This window comes from Tigriopus californicus, chromosome 5 (genome assembly GCF_007210705.1).
Source record: "Tigriopus californicus strain San Diego chromosome 5, Tcal_SD_v2.1, whole genome shotgun sequence".
Taxonomy (NCBI): Eukaryota; Metazoa; Arthropoda; class Copepoda; order Harpacticoida; family Harpacticidae; genus Tigriopus; species Tigriopus californicus.
In genome coordinates this window covers 13,769,942-13,789,817 of record NC_081444.1, presented here as the reverse complement: position 1 = coordinate 13,789,817, position 19,876 = coordinate 13,769,942, and the positions used below count along the sequence as shown (strand labels likewise).

The following is a 19,876-nucleotide window of genomic DNA, read 5'->3' as shown; positions in this document are numbered from 1 at the left end:
TGCATCTGCTCCGTCAGTTTATAACTCCCAAGTGTGTGGGTGTCTGGCCCATAGACAATTTGCCAAGAGAGATAAAAATACAACTCTCTCTAAAATAACCTAAAAGTCTGCGTTCATAACTCGCCTGCCTGACCTTTGTTTCAAGCCATGGGATTCCCTGCTTCAGCGATTCATTTAGGTCCTCATGGAAAATGACGTCGCTTAGGGACAAAAGCTCATTTGGAGATGTCCATAGTTTCAAAATCCAAGGGCACTTTCGGAATAGTGTCAGATCCAGGGCCATTATTCAAGTTCTGGGAAATTCAAGACCGATTCCTCACCACAATTTGCACCGCTTCCATCGAGCAGGCCCTTGGCAATTTCTAGCCACATGCATCAGTTTTACTCTTACTGGGCCATTGAGCAATGCCTCATCATCATACTTCACTCACAAGGATTTTACCAGCATTGAAATTTGAAATCTGAAATTTTGGATTCGAACGTGCTCCAAATTGTGACAGAGTATGAGACAAATTGCGGATAATTATAATCACTTCCTCCTCATGTGTTTGTGCTTCAGTATACATAAATTGGGTTGCTTTACCCTCTGTTGGTCACACAAGCCTTAGAGTACTGCTAACCATAATTTTTTGCCTGTCTCTCTCTCTCTCTCTCTTTCTCTCCCACAGTTTCCACAACACAGTAAGTCGTGTAAGAGAGCAACGAACTTTTCCACTTTCAATGGCCATCTCTTTCTCTTTCTCTTCATTCTACCCTCCTGCTCCTCCCTTCTCCAGATCTCCTCCCCTTAATAGTTGGGCTTGGAAGTAGTTCAAAATGATCCTCCTCCCTGTGCTCCGTTACAAAGCTCTGAAGCAAAACAACAGTCACATATCACTCGCCAACCCTAGTCCAAGCCACTTTGGAGCGACTATATTAGGATCGCGAACAATGGCCTTAGTTGAGACGGAAACGGAAAAGAGCTAATTAATTGATCAATGAGCTTCAGTTATGAGGAAAATAAAACTTTTTAATGATTTCATTGTTTGGAAAATTGTTTAAAACGCAATGAATGCGTGACGTCGATTAGAGTTGGTGAAGAAGGGCAACAAGAAGGATATATGGAACATGGTGACGTCAGAGCCAATGCCAACCAAGAGGGATTAAGTTAAATGGATGGAGGGAGCGGATATTCGCAAACGAGTGCCTATTACCCTTTCCCTATCTTAGAACTTCAAACTGAGATTTCAAGGTTCAAGCAAGTGCTCATAGAAACGAGTTTAATGCCAAGGGTACGTACAAGAAGAGAAGAAGGAAGAACTTGGATCCTCTGTTCGAAAGAAAGTGAAATTCTTTCTACACAAGGGATCACTTGAAAATATCTCAATGCAGCATGAACTTTGTCAGAGCCAGAGAGTATTTCTTTTCGAAGCCCCCTTGAAGGCAGAAATGGAAGAATTGAAGATTCAAGGGAATCAACAATCAAAAACATGTTGGTGCCGAGCATGCCTTGAACATACATTTAGGCTCCAGCCAGATGCCAGTGTCCCTCACATTGGTTGTAGCCCTCTCTTCCACTTCTTGTGCAACATACATCTACAGCCAAGCCAAGCCCAAAAATCTACCGATTGAACAATTTGGACAGATTGGACAGATCGAACAGATTGCACTGATTGCCTACCTGAAGACTTTGATCCCGATCATGGGGGCAAGAGGCTGCGCGAATGATCCCAGCTCGCCAATGCCACTCCCTCATGCCATTTCGGATCATTCGCTTCCGCTCAGCAGCTAAAGTGGCCCGATCCACTTCAGCCTCCTCCTCCCGCCCCGTAGTGGGCGTATCCGACTCGGAGGACGAACCAGAACTCACTGGAGGCCCACCCACACATAAGAAGCGCTTGCCCACTAACTCGGGCCTCACAATGCGCTCACAACTCATGTTGGGGGATATGATTTAGGGCCCAATCCGGGTCCACGGGCTCCTAATTGAACTAATATAAAAGGGTACCGACTACCCACTACCCATTCACTATACGACAAGGGGTCACTTCACTGTTCAAAACTTTCTTCTTTTATCGACCGTATGTTGCGTCTCAAGCGTTAAAAAAACCCTAATCAAAACTAGGCGGGTTAGTCGATCAATCGGGGTGGGGGTGGACACCCCCTTCCAAGCACGACACAGTGGAACACACGAGGCTTGCAACCGCCGTAACGGAGGTGGGTCCATGGAGGAACCGAGTGGAAACATTCACTACGGTGATGTCACTCTGACAGAAGTCGTCTTCGAACTGAAGCACGTCAAGACAAGAGAACAAGAGCGATCGGCTGAGTACGCCTTGAACTTTTGCGCTGGCCCACAAGTCTTATCCCCGAGGCGCGCCCAATTGGGCCGGGGCACACCGCAAGAAATGTCCCTTGTGTACAATATTGCTTGGGAAATGTTCATGGATTAGATGTTGAAGTATAACTGTGTTAGATCCATTGAAATTTTAAGACGTAGAGTTTATTCTTTAGGTAACGCATGTATTGCTGTTGTCACAATGGCATCACTGTTTGCTGGCCTGTCCTCGTGATCGAGCTCCAGTCAAGGGCCTGCGTTTAAAATCAGGCCAGGACCTATTTGGCTCAGGCCTGCCTGAGAATAGGATGGCGGGGTTAATCTAAAAATCAATATTTTATGTGATTTATGTAGGTACTGATCCCATTAATTTGTGCTAGAAATCAAGGTCTACATTATGGTTCGCTTCAATATAGAACTGTTCTTTCAAGACCATTGTAAAGTAGATGATATTCAGGGGACACCCTGAGAATTTTCAGCGGAGGAATTTGCTTGACTTCTTGTTTACATTTGGTTCCAACATAAAGTAGGACCTACTTCGAATCGAACCGCCGTCCCTCTTTAGCCTTCCCTGATATTGTGATCTTTGGAATCATGATTCCATATCTTATCGCATCCGGATTAACGTAAGTAGCAATTTGGCTGATTTTCCATATTAAAAAAAAAACCAAGGTTCCCTAGCAAGATCTCCTCGATTTCCTCATACGTATTTAACCATCGGCTTGATGCAAGTAGTCCCACTCCATTATCAACTCCATCTCCAAGCGGTTCTGTAGAAAACCTATTTTTACTGGTGTTATAAAACTGTGAGTTGTAGCCAGTTCGCAAGCGAAAACCTGAAATAGCTTAGAGAGCAAGTCATACCTCCTACAATTCGATTTGCAATCTTAACATGAAGAAAAGCTGCTAGCTTAGAACCAGCTGACCAGAGCCTTTTTGACCCTCTTTTGTGTCCTTGTAGACGTTGAGTAGAAGTTTCGGTTTTCTTCAGCTCTGTTGAATTTACCTCAAGTCAAAAACAATTAGTAGAACTTTCCGTATTGCCGGCTCAAGGTTCCTTCATTACGTGATCGTTGGGACCCGATTTGAGGATCGGCACAATGTTTTGGTGGCAGTCACAGAGATTGGTCAATCTATTAGCGACACTTTCATGTATTGTTAAAGGAACTGATTAATATGCTGATAGGCTAAGGTGCCGGCGCCTTTTTGTCACCCAGAAATGGGAAGCGTCAGAATCGAACAATGGACCGTTTTTCGTTACACCTGGTAGCCAGAGACTCGAAGTAAAGGCATCCCTCAATAGGGACTATGTTGTCTCCATTTTGTTGATTACACACATATCCAAGGTATGGTTGGTCCATCCTATTCCATTCCAATGGCTAATCCACTAGAAAGCAAGGATAAAGTAGTTGGTTCACCTATTTGTTAATCAAAGTGTATCAAATTGGCTTTGAAAGACAAGACTTGATAACTCAAGATTATCATCAGTTCACAAGCATGAAAATAGCTTTTATGTCTATTTTTGCAATGCTTGCTCTTAGAAGTATTGAACTTGCAATTTATGACATACAGATATATGAAATGAATTGTTCGTGTTGTAAATTGGAGTGTCCGAAAACTAATCAGTTCTCTCGAGCACGTGAATGTCGTTGTCTCGGTCAGTGTAAAATGTTCAGTAATTTGTACATGACATTCGTAAAAATTCAACCTTACTTGGGAAAAGTAGGCTTGGTTCGAATGTCTTTTGGTACTCGAGAGGACTTTCGTTAGTAAAAACTACCGGAAAACGTAGCATTACTTTTGGAATACAACCCACATACAATATAGGAAATTTCCCGCCGACAACGTTTGCATTTATCTTTGTATCTTTCGGTACGAAATAAAACAGACCCGTGATTGAAAGTTTACAAAGCATCCACTATTTTTTTATGTTAAAAACCTCACTCAATTCGAAATCAAAAAACTTGGAAACAAGTTTCTTATTCCGTCGATGATTGTTCATACACTTTTTGGGCAATGTCAAGATAAGTCTTGGCGGGTAGGCTCTCTGGATGAGATATCACTAACGGCTTGCCTTCATCACAAGCCCTCATTACTCTTGGATCCAGAGGCACACTGCCCAAAAGTGGGACTTGAAGTTCATGTGCCAAACTGGTCACCCCATCATGGCCGAACACGTGACTGACCTCTCCGCACCCTCCACAAACGAAGGCGTTCATGTTCTCGACCAGACCTAACATTGGAATGTTCACCTTGTCAAACATGGTTACGCCTTTTTGGGCGTCGGCCAAAGCCACTCGTTGTGGGGTAGAGACCACGACTGCTCCGGACACCTCCAAAGATTGGGCGATGGAAAGGTGGATGTCACCCGTCCCAGGGGGCAAGTCGATGACTAAGTAGTCCAAAGGCTGCCAGTCAGTTTGGAAAATCATCTTCTCCGTGGCGCCCATAACCATTGGTCCTCGCCATACCACGGCTTGCCCTGGTTCCACAAGGAAACCCATGGACATGCATTTGACCCCATAGTTCGTAAGAGGGACCATCTTTTTGTTAGAACTAACGTCTGGTCGACCCTCCAAATTCATCATGAGTGGAATTGATGGCCCATAGATGTCGGCATCCAACAATCCTACGTTCAAAGATGGTCCCATGCGAGTCATGGCCAAGGCTAAATTGACTGCCGTCGTGGACTTCCCTACCCCACCCTTGCCCGAAGCCACCAGAACAACGTGTTTCACACCCGGCAGAGCTTTTTTCTTCGGCAAACTCTTAGCCATAAGCTCTTGTTGATGTCTCTTGAGCTCTTCAGGGGTTCGTTTTTTAGCATCGGGCCCTTGCATGGTGTGAATGGATCGCATGAGTAGCCTCGAAGGGCTACGAGCCCAACTCAGATTCTGAAGCATGATCAATCTGTAAGAGTTGTTTAGAGTTTGGAGCCGGCCTTCTTGGCGGCAGTCTGCACGCATTTCTTGAAAGCGTCAAACTCTGCTTGACATTGGCCTTTCTGAACCTCGGCAAGGTCTTGGGCCACACATTTCGCATAAGCAGCGCCTTCCGGTCCACACGAAGCAATCCACTTGGAGTAAGACCCCAAACGGGCCTTGGCTTTCCTCACACTGTCCATTCTAAATGTTCTCGTTAATGTATACCAAACTTCAATTTACTCTTCGAAACCTTTGGAGGGGTCCTTCTCAAACCATCTCTTCACACTGTAAGTTTTCGGCGAAAACATCCACAATTTCTCACTGGCAATTTTGGCCAACAAATCCGATTGTCTTTGTTGTTCAGGGGTCAAATTGTTCCTGTCCAAATTCCACCTTCCTCGAATGAATGGCCAGTAAAGGGATCCAAGGCAGAATCCCAACGCGCTAATGGCAATGATCCGTGGGTATCGCCGATAGACAGGGATCCTTTTGTGCTTAACTTTCCTAAATGGCTGATGATTGAATCGTTCGTCGTAATTGGCTTGATATTGCTTCCTTCGCTCGAAACTGTTATCCACAACCTTATCAACAAGAGATGGACCCGGACGGTCGCCCTCACACGTGGGCTGGACTTCCTTGAGTTCTCTATGGATTCGTCGCCAACTCATTCTTAGCTGCCGGCTTGTAGCCCTGACATATATAGGATTTGTAGTTGTCCTTTTGACAACAGTCTTTCATCTTCTGGACCACGGCCTCACATTTGGCCTGTTGATACCCATTGGCCTCCAAGCAAGTTTGAATTGCGCACGCCTCCTTTTGACACGATTGGCTCTTCTCAGGCATGGGTTATTCCAAAGGTCTGAAGAAAGAACTCGGAGTGCAGGATGGACGACAGGGCTGAACTTAATGGAGGTACGAGTAGAAACGTTGTGTATGTCCCGAATGTTGTGTAAGGTTGGGCGATTTCTGGTTGGCTTGAGGATCCGAAATTCAAGGCTGGAGGAGGATCAAATCAAAGGCTCTTTACCTTCAAGCCCTCTGATGGAAAGGACTGCCATATTGTACTAAGATTTTTGGAAATATCGTCTGTTCTATGTATTTTTGGAAAGAATCGTGCATGGTTTTCTATCAAAGAAAGGATGCGTTGTGTCTTATTTTTGGAATCCTGCCAACTTCATTGGTGAATGTGTTTATCGTAGCCTAAACATGTCTTGCAGTCCTCGCACGATTTACCGAATTACCCTTTTCTTCGGTAATAACGTCAGAGAGGTCATTCTGATTGGTGGTCCAATGGAACAACCTCCTCGTCCACATCCTCTTCAAGAGGATGGCGTACCTGCTCAAGAGGTTCCCGAAAACCACGCTTAGCTCTCTGTGTAGTTCGTGATATCTGATAATAAATGTGATTTATGAGCGATCAGCATTCAACTTGCCAGACCGATTGACTTCCATCATCCCGGTCGTGCAGTTAGTTCAGGCTGAAAAGAGGCCCACCACCTAACGGAACTCGTCGCCAATCCCGGCTTCGAAAATACCTTTTTGTTCAATCCACCACTCTTGGGCTTGCTTGCACTCAGGCATTGGCCCTGCCTTGGTCGATTGTAGTATGTGGTAGTCGTTGACCTTGCACGCTTGCTTCAGGATGATATCCAGAAGGAGCTACTCAACTATCGGGTTGATGAGACTTGAAAGGACTCTCAGAACAAAAGTGAAAGAGGCTCATGGCGCCCAAGCGCTTCTAGCGCCATCGTCAAATGGTTGAGTCACCATCAGACCATCGCCAATAGGGCGATTCTCATGCTCTTACCTTATTTAGGAAAAGTTATTGAAAAAATTATTTGAATGACTGGTGAACGAGCAATCATGTTCAATCGATTGATGCCTTCTTCTCCCATGGACTTAGGGTAGACGCCATGAAAGAAAAATTCGAGAACTCCTTATGATGACGCTAATTTTGTGAAGAGAAGCCAGAGTAGTAGGTAACGTACCATCATGTACGTAAACCTGTCAATCTACCAATAGTCCAATCGTAAATCTGTCCCAACAAGGAATAATTGAAAAAGTAAAGCATCAATATCGTCAAAAATAATGAAGATTGCATGTCTAATTTCTGGTAAACGTTATTCTCCACCGATTAGTTGGCGGTGCTACTTTTTTAAATCTTAACCTGACCTAATCAAACCTAATCTAACCTAACCTAACCCAACCTAACCTAAAACGATATTAATAACCCTTAAAGTCTCTATCTAAACCTTTTAATATTTTGCCACAAATTTAAAAATGAGCACCGCCAACTAATCGGTGGACAATAACGTTTATCCTAATTTCTCTTCAAGAAAACAGAGTGACAAAGAGAGAAGGTAAATCTTGATTTCTAATGTGATGATGGGACTCGGATAAGTCCAGGTGCGCTATGTTCCAACCGGTACAGAAAAAGCCTACATTTCGCTTGAGAACATTTCAAAAGGAAATTCACACAACTGAGATGTGGATGAACACGATATTCTTTTTGTCAAAGAAATACTCCAGAGTAAGACATGCGGGGGCATTTCCTTCCCTTTCTTGAGCAGGATCCCAGATCATCGTTGTTTATTTTTCGACTCGATTTTGAGCTGTGTCTTTCGTTCGATTTCTAACAAATCTTTCGCACCCTCTTGCTCCTTGATGTTTTCCGAAGCAATATGACCTCATTCTCTTGGTCTAAATTTTTGAAAGTGGTCCAAAAAGGGGTGAAACAGACATCATTACTTGCTGCCTCACTGGATTGTGTCCACAGAAACATACAGGCCACCCCAAAGCTAATTACATGTACATGACATGTTATCAGAAATCTGTAACGACTGCTTATTCCATACCTCAGGTTGTTCCAGCTTTCTACTGGAAAACTACCTGGATGGAATAGCCTTGACGTCAAAAACGAACGTTGTATTCGAGACACAACGACAACCGTTCTCAGTTAGGCATCTTTTATTGGAACGAGGATTAGGGTTGCTTGTTCTCTCCCTCCCAATTTGCATAGGTGGGGGAGTCGCCTATGAGTAAACTTGGCTTGAAAGGCGAAATTCCCGAGGCTTTCTCTCCGGATCAGCTGCGTGCTGACCAGGCCTGTGCAATGAGGGCTGAATATAAATATATATCCTCGCTGGGTTTATTTGTTTGAAATTGGTGCCATTGCTAGTGATGCGTGAGCTCCAGATGTGAGTGGGAAAACGAAACAATGGTGTTCATATCATGCGGAGAGAACAAGTGTTCAAGACGCTGCTGAAGACGAGCCCTCCAAGGAATGTCTGAGTCACAGTTCAGTTTTGGTGGTGGTTCCCTTTTGACATTTCCAAGGGATCCAGGAAGGTCTTTCCTACTCAGGATTTGATTCTCCGAGGAAGTGCTGGTTGTGAAAAGGTTGCTTCCATTCTGGGAAATAAGCACTCATATTGTTCATTCTGGGCGTTGACCTCCCCTTGTACGTAGAAAATGGGCCTATTTGACTGTGCTTGATGGGTGCCGTCGGTCTCTTGTGTGGGTTTTTGAGAGCTTGAGAAAGATTCAACAGACGCCCTCAGGCTGGCCAATCACGTCGAAAACCTGTCAGAACTTTTTGTTCCTCGGATTCAATTTGATTTTAATAAATCCCTCTTAATGGGAGGCGTTATGTAAGTCTTTTCCAATCAAATGATGCTTGCAATTGCGTCCACCTCCACGAAACTTGATCTCAAATCAAAAATTCAAGTATTGATTCAGTTCATTCCAGTGAAGGAACGAATATTGATAATCTGCCCAAAAGCTTGACCAAAATTAAAGGATCACCCCCATGTAAGGTGTTTTTCCTTCAGCAGTTGTTTGATCAAGTTTTGGGGGTTAGTCAATATTTGTGCGAAACCTTGTAATTTTAGCCGTTTCAACTTGGATATGATTTACGATCTCCTAAAGGTTAATGGTCTCCAATCCCAACCTTACAATCAAAATGTAAAGCCTGTCAGAAGTAGCACTAGCTCAGCTTGTTAGGTATTTATCCAACCATTCATTCCTTTGTCACAAGTGGGGGTAACTTGCTAGCATGTTTTCCAACCTCTTCAGACTTCAATGCCGTTTTCGGTCATCTTCAACTTCGCTCTTGTGGCATTCACTTATACAAGTATTTTGTCGGGGGATCAAATTGAACAACCATGAGCCAGAGATCTGTGCCTGATTTTACCTGCCTGGCGGATCGGCTCATACATCTGTACATCTGTGATCCGGGCAGGCTTTGCATGGGGGTCGCATTGGGATGGAATCAAGCTGTATGAAGTAGTAGTGGTGTACATACGTATGGACATGGAAGTGTGGATGTGTTTGTGGCCGCGAAGCGTAAATCCGAACTCCTCGAAAACAGTCTTTCTTTGTTGTGCGACTCGAGTCGTCTGCGTGTAATTGGTGAGGCCCTCTTGGTTTTGGTGCTTCCTTGGAAAAATCTCCAAAGAACCAGTTCCAAGCTTCTACACGTATGTGAGATTTTTTTACAGGCTAGAGCTCCTCAGACCCACCCTCGACCAGAGAGAATCAAATCTTGAGTCAGTGTAGTTCCAACAAGGAGTGCCTCAATATCATGTGCCAATTTAGGATCCTCTCAGTGAACCATGTTGGGCTACATCACCCAATATTTCAAGCCTCCTGAATCGATCTCCACCAGCGAAGTTGATTCTAGCCTGGTGAAGAAAGTAGTTGAGCCGGAAGCTCCTCAAGACAATTCTCAAGAGGGAAAGTGTCTAGCTTCCGATCAGGAATTGACTTGGGTGAAAAGTGCCTGGCAACTGCCCAAACAGATCCTAGGCCGTTGGTCGGAAGACTTCAAGGGGACCTTCGTTTTACTTGGTGGAATTTAAGCGCTGTTACGCTCGTGATCGGCGTCCTCATCCCAGCATGACTTACCCACTTTATGCTGCTTGCAGACTGGTTTTTGGGACCCTCTACCCTGCCTATGCGTCATATAAGGCTGTGAGGACAAAGAATGTCAGAGAATATGTAAGTATCCCTGCAGAACCATTATCCTAACACGATTGATCATTCCGTCATGCTCTGATTTGTCCATTCAAAAAGAATAGAAGAGACGTTCTTATGTGTTGCTATTTTATGTTTTTGATGCTTGCCATGAAAAATCATTGGGCTTAGCGCTTGATCGTTCTTATTAGGATTCACCGGGGATACAATTACCCACTTACCGGCTCATGATTGATTTCCATTGCAGGTGAAATGGATGATGTACTGGATCGTGTTCGCTTTCTTCACTACCTTTGAATCCATGGCGGATCTGTTCATAGCATTCTGGTAAGACAAAAGCTTCTACTCAATTTAGAGAATTAGTGCTTTTCCAATCAACCATGGCAAATCATGACCATTGGCAATGATCACGACCACGAGTCCGAGCCTTAGTAAACAACAAAAAATCCAAAAATATCCTTCTCAATTGGTTAACAGTTAAAAAATTAACAGCTATTTACTGTTCTTGTGAAGCTGTACTCTTTTTAAGTACAAGTTGGAAAATATATTTATAAACTTTACAGGATTTCACAATAGAACAAGTACAAGTTTTGCGCTCGATCACGATGTCGATAGATTTGGTCCATTTGGTATCACAAGGGTCTCTTCTCTGATTAAGTAAGGCGTAAACATGTTCATCTGATTGTATCGTCGTTGTAGTTGTTGCTGTTGCTGCGGTCCACATCTAAAATAAGGTTAAAAATTTTGCCGTTCCGCTCGAGGAGCTCCTCTATCCGGCTAAGACGCTGATCAAGCAAACCAATGGCGGTATTGAGCTTGAACATGGCCAACGTGATCATGAACAGGATCAGGATGATGAGAAAGAAAGCCAGTAGAATGACTTCATGTGACATGTGCGGTTGATTTGGAAGTAGACCTCCGGAATGGGCGCTATAGTGAGACTCTTTCAAGATTCTTCGATTTAGGGAGTCTTTAAGAAGCTTAGCGTTAGATGAGGTTAAGTTCTCGTTAGAGTCTCGATAGTCTATATACTCTTTCTCCAATTGTACTTCTTTGTCCACGATCTCGTAGTATTTCTTCATGCCGCTCCAAGCTTCGGACTCGATCCTACCCTTGAACAAACAGGGCTTGACAAATTCGATATCCGCCACCACAATCAATCGTGAGTGGGTCAGCGGTCGATCCTCATCTTGAACGAATCGATAGTGGATATTGAGCTGAAAGTAATCCGAATACACCACTCCGGAATTGATGGTGATGGTATCCACGCCATACACCACCCCTCTTCGGCAATACGGCTGTCTGATCTGGGTTTGTTCCACGGATACGTTCTGGCGACTGAAAGCAATATGCTTGCTCATCTCATAACGCATGGTCCGTTCCAAAAGACCTGTGGACCGACCTTGGGCCCAACTCGAGCATTGGTAGTGTCTGAATTCCTCGTAGGCTTTGCTTCCGACAATCTCGAAGAAGGTGTCATTCTCAAATACTGACTTGAACAGACTGTCCACGTCCTCGGGCACGGTGGTATCGAGTAGCTTCTTGCCCTTGGGCAGCTTCGGAATGGCGATCATGGGCGGCATTTGAAGGCCGTCGTCGGCCTCGTCCACTTCCAAAATATCGTAAGAAGCGCGGAATGAAGGCGTTGACCCGGAGCCAACGCCTAAATTTGGATCTTGTGACACTTTGCCGGGAAGAACTTTGTAGGTTGGAACTTGCGATGTCGAGGGAGCGCTGGATGAAATCCCAATGTTGTTATTACTATTGAAGTTGTCCGTGAAGTTCATGAACTCGAAGAATCCCTTCGAGAAAGAGTTCTTGTGCTTCTTATTCTTGTTCTTCTTCTTAGAATCCTTCTCCTCGTTGACGGGGTCCTCGATCACTGGATCTGAAAGTGAGACGATAGCAGGAACGTTCAGGTGCGAATGCCATAAAGCTTAGCCACATGTTTAACCACTTCATCTTGTAGCCGACATGTTAGGGTTAGGAAGGAGTTGAAAAAAAATGAAAAGATTGAAGTGGTTGGTTGGTTGGTTGGTTGGTTGGATGCAAACCAAACAAACCTTGGCTAAGGCATGGCTAAGGTAACGAGTTTTCAGAGCATGAGCAAGGGTGACTACTTTAAACTGGTTCGTTCTGAACAAACCAGGCAAGCACGTTATCTTTGTTGCGTTCTGGAGTGAATTGATTGCAATTACTCATCTGAAGTAAGGAGATTCAAGAAAAAATGTAGAGCAACACCTTGATTATGGGCATTTATTGGTCGGAGGATTGAAACAAACATCACAGTCAACCTGCTTTGGGGACACTGAATTTGTCATTTATTTTAATTTGCCAGCTTGTTGAAGCAAAAAATATTCTGATTTAAGCCAAGATACCTATTAGCACAATGATGTAGCTACACCAAAAATTGCTTTTTTTTAATTTGTAGCGCAACTTACTGGATAGGGGAAAATTGTCACGGTCAGATTTGGCTGTGATGTTTAACTAATTTCTCCTAGCTATTAGTCCAGCTGCACTACATTTTATGAATATTTACTTTACTTCACATGGCTAATTGTCGCACTGTGTTGCTCTTTACTCTTCCAATTGAGCTTGTTTTTAGTCACTATACATTGATTGACGTTTTGAATCCTCAATGATCCAATATGCTGACACCACAAGCGGGAATAACCTTTCCCATACAACACTTTTCACTTATCCATGTTGCGGCAGTTGCCTTGTTTAGTTAGATGAATGAACTAATGATTAGAAATAGTGCAGAAGCAACAACCAACCAACATATACCAAGCACTATGCATGAATAACGAATAGAGGACATAAGAAACAAGTTCTGCTTGAACGGGCGTGTGTTTTACGATCTAAGAGTCCGAGATGGGGAGGATTTTTGTTTTCAGGACAAGAGCATCTTTTACCTGTTTGAACGGCTGAGTCACACGAATCTGAGGCAGGTTCGTTTTTTCCAAAAGCAGCCAAGGAATATCTTCTTCTCATGTTGTTCAAGTTGTTGGATGTAGTTGTGGTGGTAGTGGTGGTGGCACTCTTTCCCGAGACACTGTCCTCACTACTCTGACTTGTCTTCTTCTTGGGGGTCTGGGGTTCCAATGGAAAATCCATGTTGAAGCGATTGTCAAATGATTGGAAGGCGGTCATCTTCACCGCAGAGCTTGGTAAGGGCTGTAACAAACAGATATTGGAGATAGAGGAATACAGAATCACAGGAATTGGTAGTACCGAGAAGCGCGCCAAACTGCTTATCTTTCCCCGAATTCGAGTTTGCCTTAAGAATGCCTAATTCAATCTGATGAACCTTTCACTTCAAATGCAAAAGCTGTGCATGGCCATCCATACCAGACGATAACGGCTTCGAAACGATATGAGTAATTTGATGCAAGAGAACAGGGTATCTCTGAGGTCTTATCCGGAACCCCAATCTTTTTTTTCATGATAAAGGAGTTCTCACCTCGATAATGGGATCTGGACTTAGGTGATGTCTTCGATATTGTTTCTTTTAGAAGACTGATCTTCATTCCGAACGACTTCCAAATCGTAGTCTGTACTTATGTTTGGATTGGAAGAAGAGACGTGGACATCCGTCAAGAATTTCTAGTCGAGGTCGCGACCCCTCAACCTCGATGAAACTCGAGATTTCGCGTGTTCCATCGAGATTCTGGTGATGAAACCACTGAATGCGTCAGCTGACAGTACCCCAATGCTCCATGTAGTACTCTTTCCAAAACCCGAGATTGTATCCGAGGGACTGACTGCACTGTACCTTCCTGCGTTTATGACACGAATCGTCGACAATCCTGCACTGAGTATACAGGCTATCGATAGACAACCTCATGATTTACTTGAGGGCCTAGCAGTACCTCCCGCAATCGTTTGGAAAGGCCAAGTGGCCCAGTCCAAGTCGGCATTTAGCCTTGGAATCCAGAATCGGGCGCGCTTGCCAAGCTCCACAAAGTTGTGTTTGCACCAGTCTCGTGAAGGGTGTAGCAGAATATTGCTTGTACAGTTAGGTTGCCGGAAATCATGCAAGCATGGATGAATGTCGCCTTGATCACCAACATTTTGGTCTTCTGAGACGCAACATAGCCAACGGTCCATGGCAGACATAAAAAGCTCTTGGGCATATAGCATTGTTTGACAATGAACAAATGACGTGGGTCTATCAAATTTCGAAATGAATGAAAATGTGCAGATAAAATCGCCTCGGATTCGTACTTTCGTTCTGATATCAAATGGCAGATAAATTTAGGATCTATTTTTTAAGACAAAATGTCTTATGTAATCTTTCTAACAATTTTCCTTACCTTCTATTCCAGGTTCCCTTTTTATTATGAACTGAAGATCATCTTTCTCCTGTGGCTCATCTCGCCCGTCTCCCGGGGGTCTTTGGGCTCTAGCATGCTTTACCGGAAACTCATTCATCCGAATCTCATGAAAAGAGAGGATGAGATCGATCGCATGATTGGCAAGCTCCAAGAGCAAGGCTACAACACGGCCATTCGATTTGGAAGTCAAGCCTTCCAATACGTGACCAACTTGGTCATGACCACTGCTATCAGAGTGAGTCCTACCATCTAACATAGAGTTATCGGTTGCACCTTTGGTTTTGGTTTGGTTTTGGCTAATTTTTGTTTGGTTTCTGTTCCCCACTATTAACCGTCTTAGGCCCCTGAGATCCTGGCCGAACTTGCTAACGCTCAAAGACCATCTGACCAAGTTGACGGAGTTGGTAACTACCGCCCAAGACGAATTCCATTACAGCAACAGAATCTCTTGGGTTCGTCCCCCGTCCTCGAGGTCTTAGACCGGTCAGACGACATCAGCATGGACGGCTTAGACACATTTCAAGCAAACGAGCTCAGCCGTCAGACTGATGTCATCATGGACGAGATGAATGGACCAGCCTCTCAATCCAGCAAGCCTGGGACTCAAAGGGCCATTAACTTCGGTTATAGCGAGGAAGAGGAAGACGACGACAATCAGCCAGGAGCTTTAGTTGTCACTCGAGTTCCAAAAGCTAAAACGGCGAACCTTGCAAGGGTTCCTTTGGATTTCAGCTCTGGCTCTGAAGATGAATCCAAGCCATTTCCGAGCACTTCCAACCAGAGTGTTTCTTTGCCCAGACGAGGTCGAGTAGCAAAAACCAAGGCTAACAAGGCGCTCTCTGAGCGAAGTGATGCCACCCTGGCTGTAGAACCTCAAAAGAAGACTAAAGTTGGACGGAAGAAAAAGACTTCAGGAAAACTGAACTGACAGTTTCTGCGGAAATTAATGTTGTGATGACTCTAACTTGCTTGCTTGGCTTTTTTCGCATGAAATTTTTGTGACTGACTGACAAATGATAAAAAAAAATTATTTTTATAACTAACCGTTTTGTTACGTTATTTAATTCCAATCCACTTACTTTTCTTTACCGCTACTGGTAATGGAAACCCTAAGCTCCATATTCGTATGTTATCTGATCCACAAACGAAGTAGAGCTAGCAAATCTGGCTAGCCATTGAATACAAGGTTGATCAGGTATTTCGATCATAAACTTGTCCTAGTGTGACTTGAAAGATACTATTGGGTCAATGCCAACATGCTTTAAACACTTCAATGTTGGGAAAACTAATGTCATATCAATAACCAAGATAGAGACGACTCAAGATGCTCCTTCATTTCAAGGTTGGCAAATAACCGAAATCATCTTTTGGTGCCATCTTGTTATCAATTTTCACCATAAAAATATTCAAATCCCTTCACTTTTTACAAACTAAACCAAATGGTTCATTAAATCATAATTTTGTCCCAAAATCGGACTGCTTTGTTGAGGTTTGCAAATCGAGTAAAGTCTCTTTTGGACTCTTTAACAGATGCGAATGAATATGTTCAATTATTTAATAGAACAAAAATAATTTGCTTATGAATTCAATAAGTCATTTTGCCAAAGTTTTAACATTGGCGACTAAAACCTATTCCCAAAACCTCTGAGCATCTCGGGTCGAGTCATGGACTCACACACTCCCAAGGGTTATGCTTCATTACGCTATCTTTGAAATCAGGGGTTTCATCACACTTAAGGCCTCCTTTTTCAAAGGGTGGAGTACTTTTTATCAATCCCTTTCAATTCAGGCAGCAACATTCCTCTTTCTAAACCGACATTATGAAGATTGCACCATCTCCCATTTCTTTTGGGATTTCGATCATTTTGTGGCGTCCATTTTTTGGTCCAAAAAATCGTATTCAAATCCGAGCTCCAGGAGTATCCGATGAGAGTTTTATCACAAGGATATTTGTACACAAAAATAGCTTTCTAACCAACACAAATCGATGAATCAGTGTCCTTATCCGATCAGCTTTATTTTGCTCTTAATGTGAAATATTGTGGCCTGTTCGTTAGAGTCTTCGGGGCTGAAGCAAAACGTCGAAATATTACGGTGTCATTCCAAATAATCTTAAATGTGAAGGGCTCTAGAGAAGCATATGCTGTATGTACTCTTTATCATGGTTCTCGTTTTCTATCTTTCTCTACTGATAGATAGTATTGGAAAATTGGTGTTACTTAATGGGAGGACGAAACTAATTCCTTGCCTTCCTATCTATTATGTAGGGTGGAGGTGGTATTGTCAGCCAATTGAAGAAGAGCTACAGTCTTACGGATCTCTCCAACATGGACGAGGCCGATTATGATCAACACGGCAAGTCGCGGGATCCCGCCAATCGAAGCTATCCAAGGGCCATAGGATATCATGGACAACCTGAAGACGATCCTTGTAAGAACAATTAGCATTTAGAAACTTGACTAGTTCTCAGAAATAATCCACCAATGTTCTTCATGTTTAGATTTTTCCCGTGAACGATCGGAATCTCGAGGAAGCGGATCTCGAAGTCGAGATAACCCATACGAGCCGATGTTCTACTCAGAGTCACCCATGAGACATCATACCAGACGTCAAATTTCGGAGACCCACGGGTAAATTAGTATTTCTTTTTTGTCTAAAATTGTACGGACAGTTGCTGCTCACGTTCAACGGGATAAGGCGCACGTTGTCAATCTGTCAATTATTATGTAGTGACGCTGCTAGCTCTGGTTATTCAAGTGGGGCGGAGTTTCTTCCCGTTCAAGATGAACTCATGCATACCGACGACTATGAGCTCTATGATCCTCGACTTCATTCGATTAGATATCGAACGCCAACCTCTACCCGTCCTTATGTCCCCTCCCAATCTGCACCCTTAGGACCTTCCAATGTGGCCCTGAGAAATCGACCCAGGCCCAAAAAGCCTCAAGAGGTTAGCCAAGCATCCCTCTGAAACCGACTAATGTCTAACCCCTTGCGTCTACTTTTGAATGTTGTGCTATGAATCTAATAACATTATACACTTACCATCGTCAAGTCTAGAGTGTCAAATTGTAATTATGAACTTTTTACCATCAAGGATACGTTTTCCGATGGAGAAAACTATTACGAAGCCACCTCGCGCTTAAGTAACCAGATCAACCAGCAGATTTTTCAGCAACCTCAATCAAGACCCCTTTCAAGATCTTCGTCCATATCCGATTCCTACTATCCATCTGAAGCTGAAACGGATTGCACGGATCTCGCAGACCCCAACGATGAAGAAGATGAAGATGATGAGGACGAGGTGTGGGTTGAGCCTTTCGAGGACCCAGTTATCACTGGGCAACTGACATTTCTGGTTGGACCTCAAGCACCTGGACAGAAAACCCCAATAGGAGATGATGAAACCCAAGGAACATTGAAGAAGAAGGACGAACTTGACGGGGAAAGAACCCCAATTGGTGGAGACAGAATGGCCGATCTGGCTCAAATTCAGGATTTGGAGAGGGTGGCCTTGAGGTTGCGAGAGACCATGGAACAGGCACCACCGCCTGTGCCAATGAAATTCAGTCATTCCTCGGCCAGCCCTTCCACCCGCAGAGAGCCCTTCATCGAGGAGAGGCCGCTTCCAAGTGTTGCCATGGGCAGAGAAACCAGATCCCGCACAGGTTCAATCTCCTCTCAAAGTGGATCAAACACTTCAAGCCGTCCCCAATCCCGAGGCGAACGAATTCAACGAAAACAAAGAGCCCCTCAACCTCCTAGTGGGGATCCTGGATGGGTTATTCATCCTAGACCACCTCCGCTTTCCTATCCTCAACCAGCTGCGTCAAATTATGATGCGGAACAAGAGAAGTTGATCAGACCTGTCGCCCCCAAAATGACCTATCCGGATCAAACCAGGCCCAAGCTTAGAGATGTGGAGCTTCAAGGGCCCATAACGTCAACCCCTGTTCCATTTTCGTTTCCTCGGATGTCCACAAGAACCGAGGAACCTCAATTCCGAGAGGAAGCCGCGGCCTTGTATCCAATTCAAGAGAAATCCTCCCCCATGCCAATAGGCTATCGGCCTACGTCCCCCCGGAATATGCCAGGAGCTCCCGCTATTCAGGGCACTTTGTCCCCGAACCTCGATCAAAGCGAAAGTGCCTCGGGCTTGTCTGTGAGCCCTTCAAAATGCCCCCATTGTACAATTCACAGTTGGCTGCCGCATTCGTCAAATTGCGCCAAGTGGAAAGGAGGCGTCCGTCGAAGACCGTAGAAGCTAGAATCTGGCCTTAGCGACTGCAGGTCAGAGCCAGTGTGGTCTGACATTCCAGAGATGCATCGCGCTTCAAAGACAGCCATTTTGATACTAATCATGTGTTATAGTTCTAAGCCGTTTATATTTTGTGTTAATCTGAACACTGTTGCAACTTTTGTGAATCGAGTCTAACTTACTTTTCAATTTTGCAGGTCTCCCTCTACGGAACTTTACCCAGAAACTACGCGAAGAAAATCGGGGGCACCCCACGTCAAAGAGTCCCTCTTAGTCAAGCCCACATCAAATATTAGACCCAAAACCTTGGCCATGTCCTCATCCATGTCCCAAAGTCGTCTGGCGTCCCGCTTAGCTTACCCTGAAGATACCGAGGACTTGCCACGAGCCAAGTCCATGGCAATTTTACCCAGTAAATCCAAGACACCCTCGCCCACTAAGTCACATCGCCCCCAAGTTTAGGGCTAGTCATCCACTCTCCCTAGAAAGAAAAAATCCCGTGGTGCATCAGGTTCCAATCCTAATTTGACGCGACGAACCACCTCTAACCGAAATATCGCTCACTCAGCTAAACGGGATTCGGTCACCCTGGACGAGCTTGACGAGGTGTATTTGCCGTCATTTTCCTCCACTGAATCAGATGACGACGATGAGCTTTATTTGTACAGTTAAAAAGACTCTTGGGTCATGGTCGTATTGTAATATTGTCAGGACTCCTTTTTCAATACAAGCTGATAACTTATTCTTCCTTCAAATCCAAGGCAATCAAGATACACTTGCACAAAAAGACAACGCTATCTCTGTTGAAACATGTTACATATCTAAAAGTCATCTGGCGCATCCTTTCACTGCAAATAAATCATTCATACAGAAATTGTTCAGCCTGATCAACTTCAAATCCCATACTGAATGTTCCCTGACTTGGAATTCAATTTCAAATAACGCTCGACTGACAAAACGCGAGATTTCTCTACAGTTAATTGTTAGACTCTCCCATGCCAAAAGTTAGAAAGAGACGTCAAAAGCTCTCTACATCAAAGTCCTAGAGGAAATTTCCGATCATTGT

The 19,876-nt window shown here is 44.1% G+C and overlaps 4 protein-coding genes across 9 annotated transcripts in view; 1 reads left to right on the top strand and 3 right to left on the bottom strand.

Moving 5' to 3' along the window:
* LOC131881226 (AF4/FMR2 family member lilli-like) overlaps positions 1–2,267 on the bottom strand; it is a 42,319-nt gene extending 40,052 nt beyond the window's left edge. For both annotated transcript variants that reach the window (XM_059228021.1, XM_059228022.1), the window contains exon 1: positions 1,661–2,267. In XM_059228021.1, coding sequence (XP_059084004.1) covers positions 1,661–1,918 — 258 coding nt within the window. In that variant the 5' untranslated portion in view covers positions 1,919–2,267. The remainder of the gene's footprint in view (positions 1–1,660) is intronic.
* Positions 2,268–2,816: 549 nt separating this feature from the next.
* LOC131881420 (uncharacterized) lies at positions 2,817–19,145 on the top strand. Of its 5 annotated transcripts, none has more exons than XM_059228269.1 (9): positions 2,817–2,943; positions 10,167–10,239; positions 10,463–10,542; positions 14,544–14,787; positions 16,820–16,982; positions 17,053–17,182; positions 17,283–17,502; positions 17,650–18,842; positions 19,008–19,145. In XM_059228269.1, exons 1-8 carry the CDS (start codon positions 2,912–2,914, stop codon positions 18,811–18,813), a joined length of 2,106 nt encoding a protein of 701 aa, XP_059084252.1. In that variant the 5' UTR covers positions 2,817–2,911; the 3' UTR covers positions 18,814–18,842; positions 19,008–19,145. The 5 variants fall into 5 exon arrangements, with proteins under 5 accessions (XP_059084252.1, XP_059084254.1, XP_059084253.1 ...); XM_059228270.1 differs by lacking the exon at positions 2,817–2,943 and adding an exon at positions 8,149–8,589 and having other exon boundaries at positions 9,809–10,239; XM_059228268.1 differs by lacking the exons at positions 2,817–2,943; positions 10,167–10,239; positions 10,463–10,542 and adding exons at positions 13,251–13,385; positions 13,731–13,888.
* On the bottom strand, positions 4,214–5,891 carry LOC131881422 (iron-sulfur protein NUBPL-like). The gene has a single exon (XM_059228275.1). The coding sequence runs from the start codon at positions 5,281–5,283 to the stop codon at positions 4,297–4,299; it is 987 nt and encodes a 328-aa protein (XP_059084258.1). The 5' UTR covers positions 5,284–5,891; the 3' UTR covers positions 4,214–4,296.
* Positions 10,711–13,368, bottom strand: LOC131881421 (uncharacterized). The gene is made up of 2 exons (XM_059228274.1): positions 13,131–13,368; positions 10,711–12,103 (listed from the first exon to the last, which is right to left on the bottom strand). The coding sequence occupies exons 1-2, from the start codon at positions 13,366–13,368 to the stop codon at positions 10,890–10,892; spliced, it is 1,452 nt and encodes a 483-aa protein (XP_059084257.1). The 3' UTR covers positions 10,711–10,889.
* Positions 19,146–19,876: the final 731 nt, after the last annotated feature.